The sequence below is a fragment of the Quercus suber genome, unplaced genomic scaffold (assembly GCF_002906115.3).
Source record: "Quercus suber isolate HL8 unplaced genomic scaffold, Cork oak 2.0 scaffold_561, whole genome shotgun sequence".
In the NCBI taxonomy this organism is placed as follows: domain Eukaryota; kingdom Viridiplantae; phylum Streptophyta; class Magnoliopsida; order Fagales; family Fagaceae; genus Quercus; species Quercus suber.
The window spans coordinates 1-15,443 of NW_027070006.1; the positions used below are offsets into that span (position 1 = coordinate 1).

At 35.2% G+C, this 15,443-nt stretch overlaps 2 protein-coding genes across 5 annotated transcripts; both read left to right on the plus strand.

Annotated features, from left to right (window-relative positions):
* Window positions 1–27: 27 nt before the first annotated feature.
* On the plus strand, window positions 28–8,188 carry LOC112035082 (phosphatidylinositol-3-phosphatase myotubularin-1; the record flags this gene model as incomplete). The annotated part of the gene is given in 8 exon segments (XM_065764438.1): window positions 28–141; window positions 874–1,043; window positions 1,323–1,407; window positions 3,423–3,650; window positions 4,797–4,856; window positions 4,993–5,057; window positions 6,489–6,768; window positions 7,166–8,188. Coding segments are annotated over 8 exon segments (1,494 nt in total), but the record flags the coding sequence as incomplete, so codon positions are not given.
* Window positions 8,189–9,712: 1,524 nt separating this feature from the next.
* On the plus strand, window positions 9,713–14,810 carry LOC111988690 (cytochrome P450 714C2). Of its 4 annotated transcripts, none has more exons than XM_024020470.2 (7): window positions 9,713–9,942; window positions 11,312–11,482; window positions 12,382–12,725; window positions 12,848–13,074; window positions 13,338–13,585; window positions 13,684–14,038; window positions 14,273–14,810. In XM_024020470.2, the coding sequence occupies exons 3-7, from the start codon at window positions 12,434–12,436 to the stop codon at window positions 14,696–14,698; spliced, it is 1,548 nt and encodes a 515-aa protein (XP_023876238.1). In that variant the 5' UTR covers window positions 9,713–9,942; window positions 11,312–11,482; window positions 12,382–12,433; the 3' UTR covers window positions 14,699–14,810. The 4 variants fall into 4 exon arrangements, with proteins under 4 accessions (XP_023876238.1, XP_023876239.1, XP_065620511.1 ...); XM_024020471.2 differs by having other exon boundaries at window positions 11,312–11,450; XM_065764439.1 differs by having other exon boundaries at window positions 11,327–11,482.
* The last annotated feature ends 633 nt before the right edge of the window (window positions 14,811–15,443 follow it).

The following is a 15,443-nucleotide window of genomic DNA, read 5'->3' on the forward strand; positions in this document are numbered from 1 at the left end:
TTTTTTTTTTTTTTTTTTTTTAATCAGATAGTTTTCTTTGGGATAGACAACATACATGCGATGAGGGATAGTCTTGCTCGACTTAGGGACTACTTAGATACTCATGGCGCTACTTCTTCAGATGGAATGTCATCATTCTTGGTTAGTTCAGAGTCTTATATAGATCTGGCTGCTTATCAGTGATAAACTATATTAATTAATTAGTTTGTTGGGAAATGAAGTACATTTCCTGAGATATGAAATGATGTTGCTGCAAGTATTATATGATTTCTATTCTCTTTAATTTTGTGAATGTCAATATTGAAGCAAGACAATATGGTCAAAATTTGAAAGTTGACCTTGGAATTTGTATTGCAGCTTAGAAGGTGTGGTACTTTACATCTTCAAAGTCATAAAAACTAACACAGCTGTGAAACTTTTCCTTACAATAATATATGGTAGATAATTACTTTCATAATGCTGTGTTTTTATGATCCACTATTATTTCCCTTTCATGTAAGGTTGACTAAAACTTTATATGTCTTTAAGAAGTAGTGATAACACTGGCTCAGATTAAACTTTTGGGGTTCCTTTTAAGTCGATGCATAGTGTCCATTAAGCCTAGCTTACTTATGATTTCATGCGTGTGAGCCAATTTTGAAAGTGTTTCTGAAGTCTAAAAGTCCTAAAATGTTCTCAAGGCACCTTATATTGCTTTTACCTATCAAATTATTATTATTATTTTTAAATGTTCTCAAGGCCTGCAAAGTGGGGATAATCTCAGAATTCATTTTTGTTGAGCTTTTATGGATGTTATTTTATGCATTTTTAATCGACTTCTAAAATGTCTTGTTTGTAATGGGTGAGAGCCTCTGATACTAATACTATTGACAGAGACATGGTGGATGGACTTGGGGTGGAGGCAACCTGAGCAGTATGTCTGCTTCAGTATCAACCCTTGGTGACAGTGGTTGGTTAATACATGTTCAGAATGTCTTGGCTGGTTCGGCTTGGATTGCTGCACGTGTTGCTTTGGAATCGGCATCAGTGCTTGTGCATTGCAGGTTATAACTCTTTTAGTTAATCATTGTGACAATTAAACAGAGATCATTGAATTTGTTGATTACATGAGGCCAATGAGCTGTAGCTCAAATGACACCTCGGGTTGCACCATGGTGGGTGAGGTTACATATTCAAGATTGTTTAGGTGTGTGTGTAACTTACTAATATAAAAAAATGTTGACTGCATATGAAGTTTGCAGTCAACTTTCTATAATCTTCTACGTTTTAGCCTTCTCTTTTTTTGCTGGTTTAGAATCTATATTTTCTATTGTTTTGTGTAGTGACGGATGGGATAGAACAACTCAGTTGGTTTCACTTGCTAGTCTGCTGCTTGATCCATACTATCGGACATTCACAGGGTTTCAGGTATTAGCTGAATATTACTGGACTATGTCCTTTATTTTTTTGGAGTAATAGGATTCTACTAAAAAAACAGAAGGGATTAACCTTAGGACACATTTGTGTGTGTTTGACAACCGATTATAAGTTAGCTTTTTTGCTTAAATTATCCAGTATTTGCAGGTTCCACATTACTTGTCTTAGCTTTATTTGAAGTAATATAAGTTTCAGCTTTTTAAAAATAAGCTAGCTTGTTGTCTCACATGTGGGTTTCAATTAGTTCAACCGATAAAGTCTTTTGTTCTCGAATAGGAGTTTTGGGGTTCATTCTCCGCCTACTCCAAAAAACCAATTGAAGTCTCACAGTATGCTAATAAGTTACTAAAAATAAGCAATTCCACAAGAGATAGAAATAAGGAAAAAAGCCACACCAAAAAAACAAAAAAAAAAAACAAAAAAACAAAAATTTACAACTATCTAAACAATGCCAAGGTGAAACAGCAAATCCCTCAAATCACTCCGACCCAATCAAAATGATTTAAATTTAAATAATGATACTTCAGCTCTATCAAAAGTCTTTAAAAATTCTCTTCCTCTTCCACATCAAGCACAAGGGCACAACAATTCATACGTCACTACTTTGATGCCTATTAAAGCTGCCTTTTGAACATGCTAAAAACTCTCACTGAATTAAGCATAGCCAAGAGGTTCTGATAAGGAGAAAACTAACAACTGAACTTCCTAGCAACAATATACTGAAGAAGAATGTGATTAATTCTCTCTCCACTTACTTTTCACATATGGCACCAATCAATAAAGATTCTCTTACGCATAGGTTAGCCATTGTTAAGATTTTTACCATGGGCCACCGACCAAGTTTAAAAAGCTATTTTTGTTGGAACCTTTGCCTTATAAACAGCGTTTCATGGGAAATCAGCCATCCAATCTCCTTGCAAAGACCTAAATAATCTCACAGTAAGGCCACTTTTGTTTCAGTGTAAAATTTTTTCTGTGCTTAAAGATGTTTGGTTCAACTGAAAATGTTAAGTCTACAGAAAATGTTTCCTTGGCCAATGGAAAATTGCACCAAAATGATTTCTGGGAAAAGCCTTGATTTCATCTCCACCCTCCTTACCCCTTGCAATTCCTCTATGCTGCTACTACCACTCCTCTCCTCCATCACTGATAGCCATTGTTTCCCACTTGCCCATTGTTGCTAGGACAGTCCCTGCTGCCCATTGCCACTTGCCTGCCTCTGTTGACGACCAATTGCTAGCCGTTGCCGCCACCAATGCTGAGCCATTGCCTAACACTCGTCTGCTGCTGCCTGGCCACTGCCACAACCAACCCCCCCCTCCCCCCCCAAATCACCAACTTCAGGTCACCACTGATTGCTGGCCTTTACCATCTCCATTGACCACCCCCCGCCTGTTGTCATCACTTTCATTGGTACCTGCTACTATTGCACTTTCTTTCCAACCACCACCACCGGCAAAAATTTTCAGTGCAATCAAATGCTAAAAAATTATTTTCCAGGTTATAACCAAACAATAAAAATCATTTTCCTTTTCTGAAGATATTTTCTATAGGAAAACATTTTAGGTCGAAACCAACAGGGCCTGAAGTTCTGCTTTTTAAGACAATTTCCAGCCCTACCTACCCTACCCATCCCTCATTCCTTAATTTCAGGCCGCATAATGCCATAAAAATTATCAACGTATTCAAGCTCCAAACCTACAGTGCCCGTTAACTCTATGTAAATACTATGTATAGTACATCCTTATCCGCTGCAATGGTAAACAATTTAGGGAAAAGGAGTTTCAAGGGCACTCTCTACACCATAAATCTTGTTAAAATCAGATGCAATTTCCATCCCTAACGTTAAATGTTCTAATGTGCTTCCACAAACTGACCTCTGCCAATCCAACCACATCTTTCTCCCCAACTGGAACCAAGTTTCTCTTACCCAAGTTCTTCTTTGAACCTAAGACTGAAGTAACTGGTGTGACTTATAAATTTTGTTTCTTTTTATCTTTATCCAGGCACTTGTGGAGAAAGATTGGCTGGGATTTGGTCATCCATTTTCAGATAGAATAGGCATGCCAACAGTATCTGGTAGTGGTAATGTTCCTTATGAGTTAACTAGGCAGACTTCTACAGGGAGCTTTTCAACATCACCTATGCGCCAGCCATCAGGAACATTTACATCTCAAGGTCCAAGTTCAACTCACGCACAGACTTCAAACAACTATTCCCCCATATTTATGCAGGTATATACCTTGATCATTTATTTAGGGAAAACATACTCACATCCTTTCACAAGGCTGAGTCACTAGCAATTATGTTCCTGCTGCTTCTCATGTCATTGGTGTTGGCATAAAAAAATATTGATTAGTGCTTTTTACAGGCCCTGCATTAAGCCCAAAAACTAGGGCTAGGTGCAGAAATGGCTGCTGAACCCTAACCAGCCCTGGTTGTGACTAAATGGTCTAGGCAAGCCTCAGTGTTTACCATTCTATTGTTGTTAATGCATTGTATATTTTTATTGGCAGAGAAGTAGGGGCCTTATTCAGGCCTCAATAAACCCTGCCAATTCCCAAAATAGTTAATAATGCTTAAAAGGGGTTGCCTAGGACCTGGAAAGACCCCATTAAGCCCTGAACTGAGACTAAATAGTTCAGATGGACCCCAAATGAGCTAGCAATGCAGGGAGTGGCAAGCCTTTAACCCCCCCCCCCCCCAAAAAAAAAAAAAAAAAAATAAAATAAAAGCAGATGGAAAGTTTATTAATTCTCTCCCATAAGTTATGTAACTGATGTGGGGGAGGACTTATGGATGACACTTCGAACATATAGAAGGATGTTGCAATTATTGAGAAGTTCCCTTTGAATAAGGGGCTTTAAAAATTCAATATATTCATGCACTCTAAAAGGGACAAGTTGAAATAGGAGTTAGTACAGTTTGGGAGACATGTCTGCAGATGCTTATGTGGTGGAGTTTGGGATTTGAAACTTGAGGTTTTCAGGGTTACTGTTTCAAATTTAGAAACCCTAGCCAGGAATGGTGGTTAATTGATAGAATGACAAGAATGTGGCAGTGGTTTTGTTAGCGTGTGCATGGCATGTATTGTGGCACTTGACAACTTAAAGCTTAAGAAACTAATGTTTTTCAACATCTAGTAGTACTAAACTATTACTATCATTTTTGTGTATGTCCTAACCCCTACAGTCCATTGTCAAAACTCTCCCCATTTGAGTGTCTATAATTTTCCAGTTGAGGTCATGTTAAGAGTTGATGTCAAGCATTTCATGAGTTGAGGTTAAAATGAGAATTTCTTGCATGTCCTTTCTTTTATCTTTTTGCTTGATAATTTGGTATTATTAGTTAATGATCTTGTTTTTATATTTATTTTGTAGTGGATTGATTGTGTTTCACAATTGTTGCGGATGTATCCTTCTGCTTTTGAGTTCTCTATGGTATGCATCCTTCTTCAACATGAAATAATTAGTTTCATTGTTTTCATTACGATTTGAATGTGTTCATCCCTTTTCATTTTGCTTCTTTGGTCAGAAAATAATTGCTTGCTGACATGTATACTATTTGATGATTCAGGTTTTCCTGGTGGATTTCTTGGACTGTGTGCTCTCCTGTCGTTTTGGAAATTTCTTCTGTAATAGGTAATTTGCTTTTGTCAGTGTTGGCCTTGATACAGTGTGATGAATCATCACCTGTCCAAAAAGTTTAAGTTGTTAGGAAATGGTAAATACATCATCTAACCAATACTCTTACACTTCCTCTCACGTGTGGGCCCAAATTCCCTATTATTTGTTGGGCCCAACATGTAGAATTTTTAACTTTTTTTTATGTGGGGGGTAAAGTGGTGACAGGGGTTGAATTCAAGATCACTTTCCTAAGACCATTATAAATTACCAATTGCCTACAAGTGTAAACTATTAGGAAATTGTGAATTTAATCATTTAGCCAATGTTCTTGTGCCCTTACTATTTGGATCAGAATGTAGGATTAGATATCTTCTTCTTCTTCTTCCTTTTTCTTAAATTTAAAAAAAAAAAAAAAAAAATTGTATAAGGGAAACCATTGTTGGATTGCAGGATGAGATATCTCAACTAATAACTAGTTAATTATTTGAAAGAAACTTATTCTTGTGTCTATCTAGAGGTTAATGGCCTGACTTGATGCATAGAGCTGAAAACATGAAGTGTGTACATAATAATTCTTCAACAATTGGTCCTTATAGTGAGCGTACATATAGCATGGTACTGAAAATGGAAAAGAATATGTTTGAAATGCATCAAAATTTGATCATAAGCTTGAAATGGAATGAAATTTGTGATAGATGTAAATATGCTAAATAGAAAGCTGAGAAGCTGGTCAGCAAGCATATTAAGTGGTTGAATGGAAATATTTCTCTTAGGTCAATAAACTCATTTTATTTTTTAAGTTCATCAATGAGGTTGACATTTTTCCTTCATCTCACAATCTTGGTGTTTAGGCACTAAAATCTGGTGGTTCATCCTTTTAAAATTTATTTTGACCTTAAGTGATACATCTCTTTCTCCTTTCTAGTTTCTTCACATCGCAATTGTTTATTTTTATGGATATATTAGGGTTTGTTTGAGATTTGCTTATTTTGCTAAAATTGAAAACTTTTTACTGAAAGTACTGTAGATAAATGTAAAAGTTAGCTAAAATAGTACAGTGAGACTTATGAATAGTATCAAAAAGTGTAATGGGGCCCATGAATAGTAGCAAAAATAAGTTGAATAGTAAAATAAGCTGGCAAAATTAATCATGCTAAACATACACTTAGTTGTAGGTGTCTGCTGGTATTTGCTTGCACATTGATCGCTCATTCTACTTGCTCTAATTGTCTTCTAAATTATTCTTAAGATACCTGAGTTTTTTAATTTTTAATTTATTATTATTTTTTTGCCTAAGCAAAATTCTGCAATACTAAATTGTTAGATAAGGTTCTATCAAGCAGTAAGAAAACATACAGTGATACAACAAAGAAATTCAATTTTATTTATTTTTTATAATAGTAAAAGTACCTTCTTTTCTTCTCATTGCGTACTTTATATTTTCAGTGAAAAGGAGAGGCAGGAATGTGGTGTCTCTGAGGCTTGTGGATGTTTATGGGCATATTTGGCTGATTTGCGTGCTTCAGAGGGAAGCTCTCATTTGCATTACAACTTCTTTTATGATCCGGCAAAACATGCTGATGCACTATTACCACCAGCAGCTGCCTTAGCCCCAATTCTCTGGCCCCAATTTCATCTTCGTTGGGCTTGTCCTTCAGAAGCTCAAGCTGGGGAGCTTGAAGCTCAATTTAAGAAAATGGCTGTAAAAGTCTCTGAACTGCAGAAGGTAACAATAGTACTTCTGTCTCTGGCTGCTAAAAACTTCCCCAATGAACTATTCCTTCCCCCCTTCCCCCCTCCCTTGTGTATTGGTGGCTTTCCCCTACTGATCATGAGCAATTTTGAGCATCAGCTTTACCTTCAAGAGTCTTTGTTAAAGATAGCAACAGTAGTAGTCAGGTTGGGTGTGGGTGTTTCAGGTCAGGACAAAGTATGTTTTACTCTAAGGTGGGGCTATAGATGAATTGGAGTTGTCTGATAATATTCTTGTTCACCTATCATGTTTGCAGAAGCCAATCATGTATAATTGGCATGTTTTTCTTTTCTGCTTAAGAAAAAAAAAAGGATGTGGTTTTACTACTTTTTATCATGTTGATATTGAACCGTAATTGATGTGTTAACAGGCGAAAGAGGTGGCTGAAAGGAAAGTTAAAGAGATTACAACTGCTATGGAATCATTAAGTGCAGAGTTACGAAATGAGAAGCAGCTCGGCAGCTTGGCTACGAACCAGGCGAAGCGAGCCAGCAAGGAAAATGAAGCCATAAAGAGAGCAGTACAGTCTCTGGGTTGCAATGTTCACTTCTCAACCACTGGTGATTGTACTTTTGGCATTGAAAGCAACCCACCAGAAATTCCACAGAAATTCATTAATTCTTCTTCAAAAAGAAATGGTACTTTGCAGAATGATGAGAAATCAGATCTCTCTGTTTCTATTACGGTAATGGCTGACAATGATATTCCCCACAATCCAATTGATCGAGTATGTGAAACTTTATGTCCATTACGCACTCGAGATGGAGTCTGCAGATGGCCAGATGCTGGTTGTGCGCAGCTCAGTAGCCAATTTGTTGGACTAAAGGCAAATTTTGATGCATTTGACCAGCTTTCTATTTAGATAGTTATTTTCAACCAGAAAAATAATTATGGATTTGGAGCCAAGCATGCAATCCAGCCAGCACCAAAATTTTGTTGCAGTAGCTTCTCCTTTGGGGAAGGATTCGAGTAGATTTATATTTAAAGCTTTATCAGAACAGATACAAGATTCTTTCTAAGCTCACCATCAAAGGCAATGGATGTACTAAAATGGAACCTCACATTTTGGATGGGTTCCAGGACCGGTTGTACAGACTATAGAGTTTAGCTGAGGACCGGCTTCATATAGACAATGTAGAAACCCAAAAGGCAAGCTTGAAATTATACATGCTAGAGCTAATGTATATTAGAGTGGTCCAAATCTTTGTAGGTTTTGTCAAGGTGTTGTCTGGTTAGTTTAGTTTTTGTGTCATTCATTTCTTGAATAAGATTAGTTTTTGTACAGTTTTCTAGTTATTTATTGTAACATTTTTTATTTTATGGGTAATTTATATGCCAGAAGTGTAATCTAATAAATTTTGTTACTAGTGGAAGAATTTCTCTTTCATGAATCCATATCTTGTCATTCTGTGTGCTTTTTGGTGACACTCCTGTACTACAGTTACAACATTGGGTGTGGGGGATTTGAACCCTAATTCTCTCGTACTAAAAGAGAGAATGTTATGCTATTAAGTTACAAGATTTTTGGTGGTTTTCCAAAACAATCTAACCATTGGTTGTTGATGGCAAGCAAAGCGAGACCCTTTTTGGCGTGACCTGTAGTGTGCAAATGAAACGGATATAAGTTTTAATTTCCTGAACTCTTTCAGGTTGGTGCTGATATGAATTGGCTAGTATCCTTATCATGGCTTTCAAATCCAATCCGGACTGTACGGTCTAACCCGGTTAACGTGAACCGGTCACTATTAGGGTTTTTTTAACTAAAAAACCCTTTTATGTAGAAAAAAGCATAGAACTGTTTGAACTGTGGTCGGACTGTACAGTTTTGAGAACCGTGGCCGGTTTGAGCAGTTCGCACGGTTCCTTTTTTTACTATATTTTAGTCGGAAAACATAAATAAGCCGAGAAAGAATTTAAATATAAAAAAGAAAAAGAAAAATCGTAAGAGAGAAAAAGAAAACAGAGAGCCACGTTAGTATGTTACGACCATCACTGTTACATTCCGGCAGTATATTTTTGCCGATCATCCCCACATCCCATTTTCCTCTTCTCCTTCTTCTCAGCAACACTTCGCCCAGAGGCTAGAATCCTCAGATTTTTTTTTCTTTGTTCCTTGTTTCTTGAGGGCACTAATAAGTAATCACTTGTATTCATGTTTTTGCTAAGTGTGCCGCACTGTTTCGCTGACAACACCACTACCCACGTGACCTCGTGAAGCCCAAATATTGATACCAGCTTGTACCTTTTTTTTTTTTTTTTTTTTTGGGGTTAAATAATATATGTCCTTTTTAAAATTTTATTTAAGGTGGGTGTTGCCCTTCTAATTGTTATATTATAATAATTATTATTATACTATAAAAATCAAATTTAACTAATCAACAATAAATAAATAAAAAAAACCATATTTTTGTTTCTAAAAGTTATAATATGAAAAATAATTTAAAAAAAATTTTTTATATTTAATTAACTCATTTTAGTTAATTTTTGTTATTTTTACTAATTTAATATATTTATTTATATTTTAAATAAATATTAAATTAATTATGAAGTCATCAAAAATTCGACATCAAATGAGTAAGACCTTACTTAAACATAAAACATACCATATCATACTACTTTGTTAAAGGAGTTAATTTATCGATTTTATTCATATAACACTATTTTTCTTAAGAAGTTATTTGACTTACACCCAGTAAATTTGGTGAATTATTATTTTAGTCCATCAAAATTTAAATATTATCACTTTAGTCTGTTAATAACTTAAACAATCTTACCATTTTGGGTTTGTCTAATTTTTATTACTTTTTTAAAATTAAAATATTCTTTTGTTTCAATAAAAAATTAATACATTGCCACTAGGTAAAAAGTAGAAATTAAAATCCACTTTCTCATCATTCGATATCTTATCTCATCATTCTATCTTTAAGTCACAACTTTCAAATCTACTGTTTTTGTTTCTCTTTTTGATCACCTGGGAGTCTGGGACGTCGTGTTTGTTGTGTTGTACAGCACTGAGAGCAATGGAGGAAGAGAAGAGAGAGATAGTCTGATACCGGAGGTTGTCGACTTAGGCTCGAGCACAGCCTAGAGAGACGGACTCACAGCAGGGCAACTGGCACTGCGATCGAGGGCACACGCACAGTAATTGTAAGATAGTAGACAGATTTGTTTCGTTTCTTTATTTATTTATTTATTTTATTTTTTTTGGTAATTTGGAAAAATATTTTAAAGGAGAAATGGGATTTGTTATTTCTTCTCTCCAAACGGCCTCAATAATGGGCCAGATTTTGGTTTTTTTTTTTTTTTGGGTTTTTTTAATACCAAATTTAGTTTTTTTTTAATTGGTTTTTTTATTGGATTAATTACAAAATTTGAGGGATTTTTAATTTTAAGAGGGAAAATTTCTGAAAGTTGAGGGGGCCCATTGAAAAAAAATTCAGTTATTATTATTATTATTTTTTTGGCCAATTCTAAGTACTTCTAAGTTCTAATGGAGAATTCAAAAAGTCAGGAGGGCCTTAAGCCCACTCCAACCCTCTATAGGTTGCGTTTGGTTTGGAGCAGAGAAAAGTAGGAGAATAAGAAATAGAGAGAAAATAGAAAAGTAAAAGAATAAAAAAATTTTAATTTTTTTTATTTGTATTTAGTTGAAAGGGTAAAAAATTCGAAGAATAAATTTTTTTTTTGTTCAATTAGAAAGAGAAATAGAAAGATAAAAAATAGAATTTGTATAAATTTATTAATATGACTTTATTAAAAATAATGCTCAATTAAGAAGGAAAAAAAAAGGCAAACAACTGACAAAAAAAAAATGCAATCATCCAAAGTTTATTAAAAATGAAAATTCATGTCCAATAAAAAATAAGAAATAAATTTAAAAAATTAAAAAGAAAAAAGGTCCCAAAAAAAAGCACTGTATGGTAATACGATGAATCACGGACTCATGCACTGATGCACATCATCATATTTAAAAAAAAAAAAAAAAAAATCAGCATCCAGTGGAACCCAAAAGAAAAAGAGGGAAAAAAAAAAAAAAAATGATAGGTAAACCACATTTTAATCATTTAGTACGCCAAGTTGAGGTTGCCAAAAGAAAATGTGGGCAATTTTGTTTAAATATTTTTGTCCACTTTTCACTCTTATTTTCTCTCCAATTTGGAGAGATTGTGTTCCGGAGGAGAGGAAAAAAAACTTGTGAGTCTCACCAAAATCTCTCATCTTTTTCACCCTCAACCAAATAACCAAAAACATTATTTTTTCTCCATTTTTCTCTTCTTCATTTTCCATCATTCCTCAAATCACTCCAAACAAACACAGCCTTAGTTTACCAGATACATTTTGGTGCTACGTACCCTGATGATTTATGTTTTGTTCTTCTGTGAGACACTATGGGTTGACAGTTGACACATGCTGAAAATCAATATAACCTCCATATGTATCTTGTACTTGTTATTTTTCACGTTTCGCTTTATTCCATGTCAATTTTGTACCTGTAATTCTTTCAAGTATGTATCAGTTTTGCTCAAAACAGCAGCTCTGGTGACTGGTTGGTGACTATACCAAGCTGCCAGATGACACGTGAGCAACAAATGGGAGATTTGAATTTTAGTTATGGCAGGGTGGTTCAACTGGCTTTCAAGCAGGCCAGCCCATTAGTGAGTCGCTAGGCACTCGACATCTAATTTTTGTATGACTCTTCCTTTCCTTCACCTACACTGTGTAACTTCATTACAAAGTAACAGTAAGAGCATTAGCATAAGTGCTTGTATAATAGAATAAATACCACATTTTAGTCAGTTAAATCCAAAATTCACCCAAATCAAACCATGAAAAGTTGTGTAAAAATATATGGTGGATACAATAATCATGTAATATACATTGTTAAAAGGTAGGTACATCATTGTAGCTTGTAGGTGTTATATATTGTGATCCACTTTTGTTATCTAATGTACTAAGTGTAGGGGTTAAGGTGCATTAAATTCATTTTTTTAATATATTTTTCAAAAACTAAAATTAATTTGTACACAAATACTCAAAAAAGCATACGTAACCATAATGAATTTGTGCATGCAAGTCAATGGATCATTAACAAGAGTATTTTCTTTTAAAAAAATATGCATTACAACTCATAATTGAGCATTTATTAATCTTTAACTTGTGCTTTTAGGCCACTTGTTAACAAAATTGTGATCAAGATGCAGTTCTTAGGAATTGTATTGTATTTTCTTCTTTAAAAAAGGTTTTATTAATAGAGCACTTACAATATAGTTCTTTAGGAATTGTGTTCCTAATTAAATATCAAGAGCCTTGTAGCTCAACTTGTTAGCACCTTCTAGTATTTCCTATGGAGGTATTTAAGGTTCAAATCTCCTTACCCCAAAAATCGATGTATCAAAAAAACTAAAAATATCTCTAATTAAATTTACTAATGTGATTGTATTGATCAATGCTACATAAAATGTGTTATCTTTTTCTAAGAATAATTAAATCCAACTATGGAAGAGTCTACGAAACATTAGGTACATTATTTAAAAAATCATACCTAACTATATGTTCCTGTCTTATGTGTTTCTTTATATAAATAAGAGCAAGGCAAGCCATTATCAACACAAACATAGACAGAGAGAGAGTAAAAGCCATGGACTTGTTATTGCTTCTTCTCAAGCTCATGGTCACAGTTGCGCTGCTTGGCTTTTTTAGCAAGTTAATACAGATTTTTGATGCTCTAATATTGAAGCCAGAAAGGCTCAGATCAAAACTGCGAAAGCAAGGGATCAGAGGCCCTCCACCCTTGTTTTTGCTCGGAAACATTAGTGACATGAAGAAGAAGAAATCCACGGCCTCAAAGACTCAACCAGGAGAGCAAGCATTAACCCACAATTGCGCTTCTACAATTTTTCCTTTCTTAGACCTATGTAGAAAACAATATGGTAATTAAGAACATCAATCTTAGTACATGATTTTTTAAGTTTCAATTCTCATATGGTTAAGTATCAGAAAGGTTTTTCATTTATTTATCTTTTAACTGCTTTTTTTATTCTAATTTTGACAGGTTCTACGTTCATGTTCTCACTTGGCAACATACAAATATTGCACATGAACCATCCTGATGTTGTAAAGGAAGTAAGCATATGCACTTCCTTAGACTTGGGAAAGCCTTCCTATCAATACAAAGAGCTAGGTCCTCTATTTGGCCATGGGATTCTGACTTCAAATGGAGCACCATGGGCTCACCAAAGGAAAATCCTTGCTCCAGAACTATACATGGAAAAGGTCAAGGTATAATTCAAATCATATATATATATATATATATATTTAGTACGAGAATCAACCTTTCCAAACACAAAAATAATGAAAAAATAAAAAAGATAAGATTTTCTATCAATTATCTCTCTAAACAAAGCCCCCACAAACTTTTAACGACATATGTTCAATCAAGATATAAGTCTTGATCATACCTATTTTCTTAATAATAGTCCTCTATTCCCAGCTTCTGATTAGTAAAAATGCATATAGTGATTGGATACTGGTGCAATTTGTAGAATATGATGAGCTTAATGGTGGAGTCCTCAATTACACTAGTGAACTCATGGACTAATCTGATTGAGAGTGAGGGTGGAGTTGCAGATGTTCACGTTGATGAATATATGAGAAGCTTTTCTGGAGATGTGATCTCAAGAGCTTGTTTTGGCAGCAATTACTCTAAAGGGGAAGAGATATTTTCAAAGCTTAATCAACTTCAAGAGCACCTGTCTAAAAAAGTTTTTTCCAGTGGCATTCCTGTACTAAGGTTTGATTTTTATTTATTTTTTTTATTTTTTTGTCCCTACATAAAGCATTTTTTATATCATTATAATTACCTTCGTTTGTGGGTGTCACAATTTTCAGACATCTTCCAACAAAGAGCAAAAGAGAAACATGGAGGCTAGAAAAAGAGGTCCACTCTTTGATTATGAAGGTAGTGAAGGAAAGAAAGGAGGGAGCATCACAGAATGATTTGCTGCAAATGATAATTGAAGGTGCAACCAATGCTGATTTTGGTCAAGATAAGACTGTTCGCTTCATTGTTGACAATTGCAAGAACATATACCAAGCTGGTTATGAGACAACTGCAGTGTCTGCAACATGGACCTTGATGCTGTTGGCCTCAAATCCAGAGTGGCAACAACGAGTTCGTACTGAAGTACTTGAAATTTGTGCTGACCAGATGCCTGACGCTGACATGGTTCGCAAGATGAAAACAGTAAGTATATATATTGATTTCTGTGAGTAATGTAAAAGACACAATTTTCACTACTTTATTTTTTTTTGCACATCGTTAGTTGAACACTACAAGACGGTAAGTATATATATTTACACATAGAGTCGTAGGATGAACTTTTGATGTCGCCATTAGGAAATACTAGGAGATGTTAAGATCCACCCAACATTTTGTCAACTACTCACCAATCTTTGCTTGGTTTAATGAATTTGACAGTTGACTATGGTAATTTACGAATCATTGCGACTTTACCCTCCCGTGCCAGTGGTGTCAAGGGAGGCATTTCAAGACATGAAATTTGGAGACATAAACGTACCTAAAGGTGTAATTGTGTGGACCTTCATGGTAGCCTTACAACAAGACCCTGATATTTGGGGACCCGATGCCAACATCTTCAACCCCGAAAGGTTTGCCAATGGTGTCAGTGGTGCATGCAAGCTTCCTTACGTGTACATGCCATTTGGAGTTGGACCTCGCATCTGTGCGGGGCAACACTTTGCCATGGCAGAGCTCAAAATTCTTCTAGCTTTGATTGTGTCCAACTTCTCCTTTTCCTTGTCACCCAAATACAGGCACTCCCCGGCAATGAAGTTGCTTTTAGAGCCTGAACATGGTGTCAATCTTCTTATTAAGAAGCTCTGAGCTCTGAGCCAACTATCATACTATAGTTGTTATTGCAGAAAGTTTTCTTATTTAACGATGAAGTTATTAATTCAGTTCTTAATGATCAGTGCTGAAACTTGTTTTATGACAAGGTCAATGCATATGTAGAACTACATGCAGGGGGTCAATGCATATGTTTTTAGTGGAACCGATCCATATGGGACGACCTGTAAAAATAAGCACAAATCAAGAAACTCAACTTGTAAAATCTTCAACAGCCAAGAACCACAATCCTTCAATTACCACATATCACACCAACCAAGATTTATTCAGTAATATCTTCAACACTAGCACATGGCACAGCCCCCTCATATCCACAATCAAACATAATCAAATTTCCAAAAAGGCAGTTCCCTGTATATTCACAATCAAACAGATTATAAGGCATTTCCCTGTATATGAAAGTTTTATAATCAAGCTGTACATATTCATTTCCAAAAAGGCATTTTCTATATATCATTACAGCTTGTTCACATAATGGAGAGTACATAACAAAATATACATGCCTAACTTTGTACACTTGTTCACAACAAAATACTAGACTAGCCTATCCTTTCTTGACATCAAAATGCTTGTTCACAAATTCTTTGTTAGCTACCTTTTTTGAACCTTATGCTGTCTCATATAATATTTACTATGCGGAGGAGGAGGTCTTGCATGTCCTTCGTCAGCTGCCTCGTGCTCAGCTCTGTGTCTATGTTTGTGACCCCTTGTCTCACAAGGA

Excerpts from the sequence above, each read along its gene's own strand:
- LOC111988690 (XM_024020470.2), top strand. The coding sequence starts at position 12,434 with ATGGACTTGTTATTGCTTCTTCTCAAGCTCATGGTCACAGTTGCGCTG. Across the intron at positions 13,586-13,683 it reads AGTGGCATTCCTGTACTAAG|ACATCTTCCAACAAAGAGCA; the intron begins GTTTGATTTTTA and ends CACAATTTTCAG. Across the intron at positions 14,039-14,272 it reads TGGTTCGCAAGATGAAAACA|TTGACTATGGTAATTTACGA; the intron begins GTAAGTATATAT and ends TGAATTTGACAG.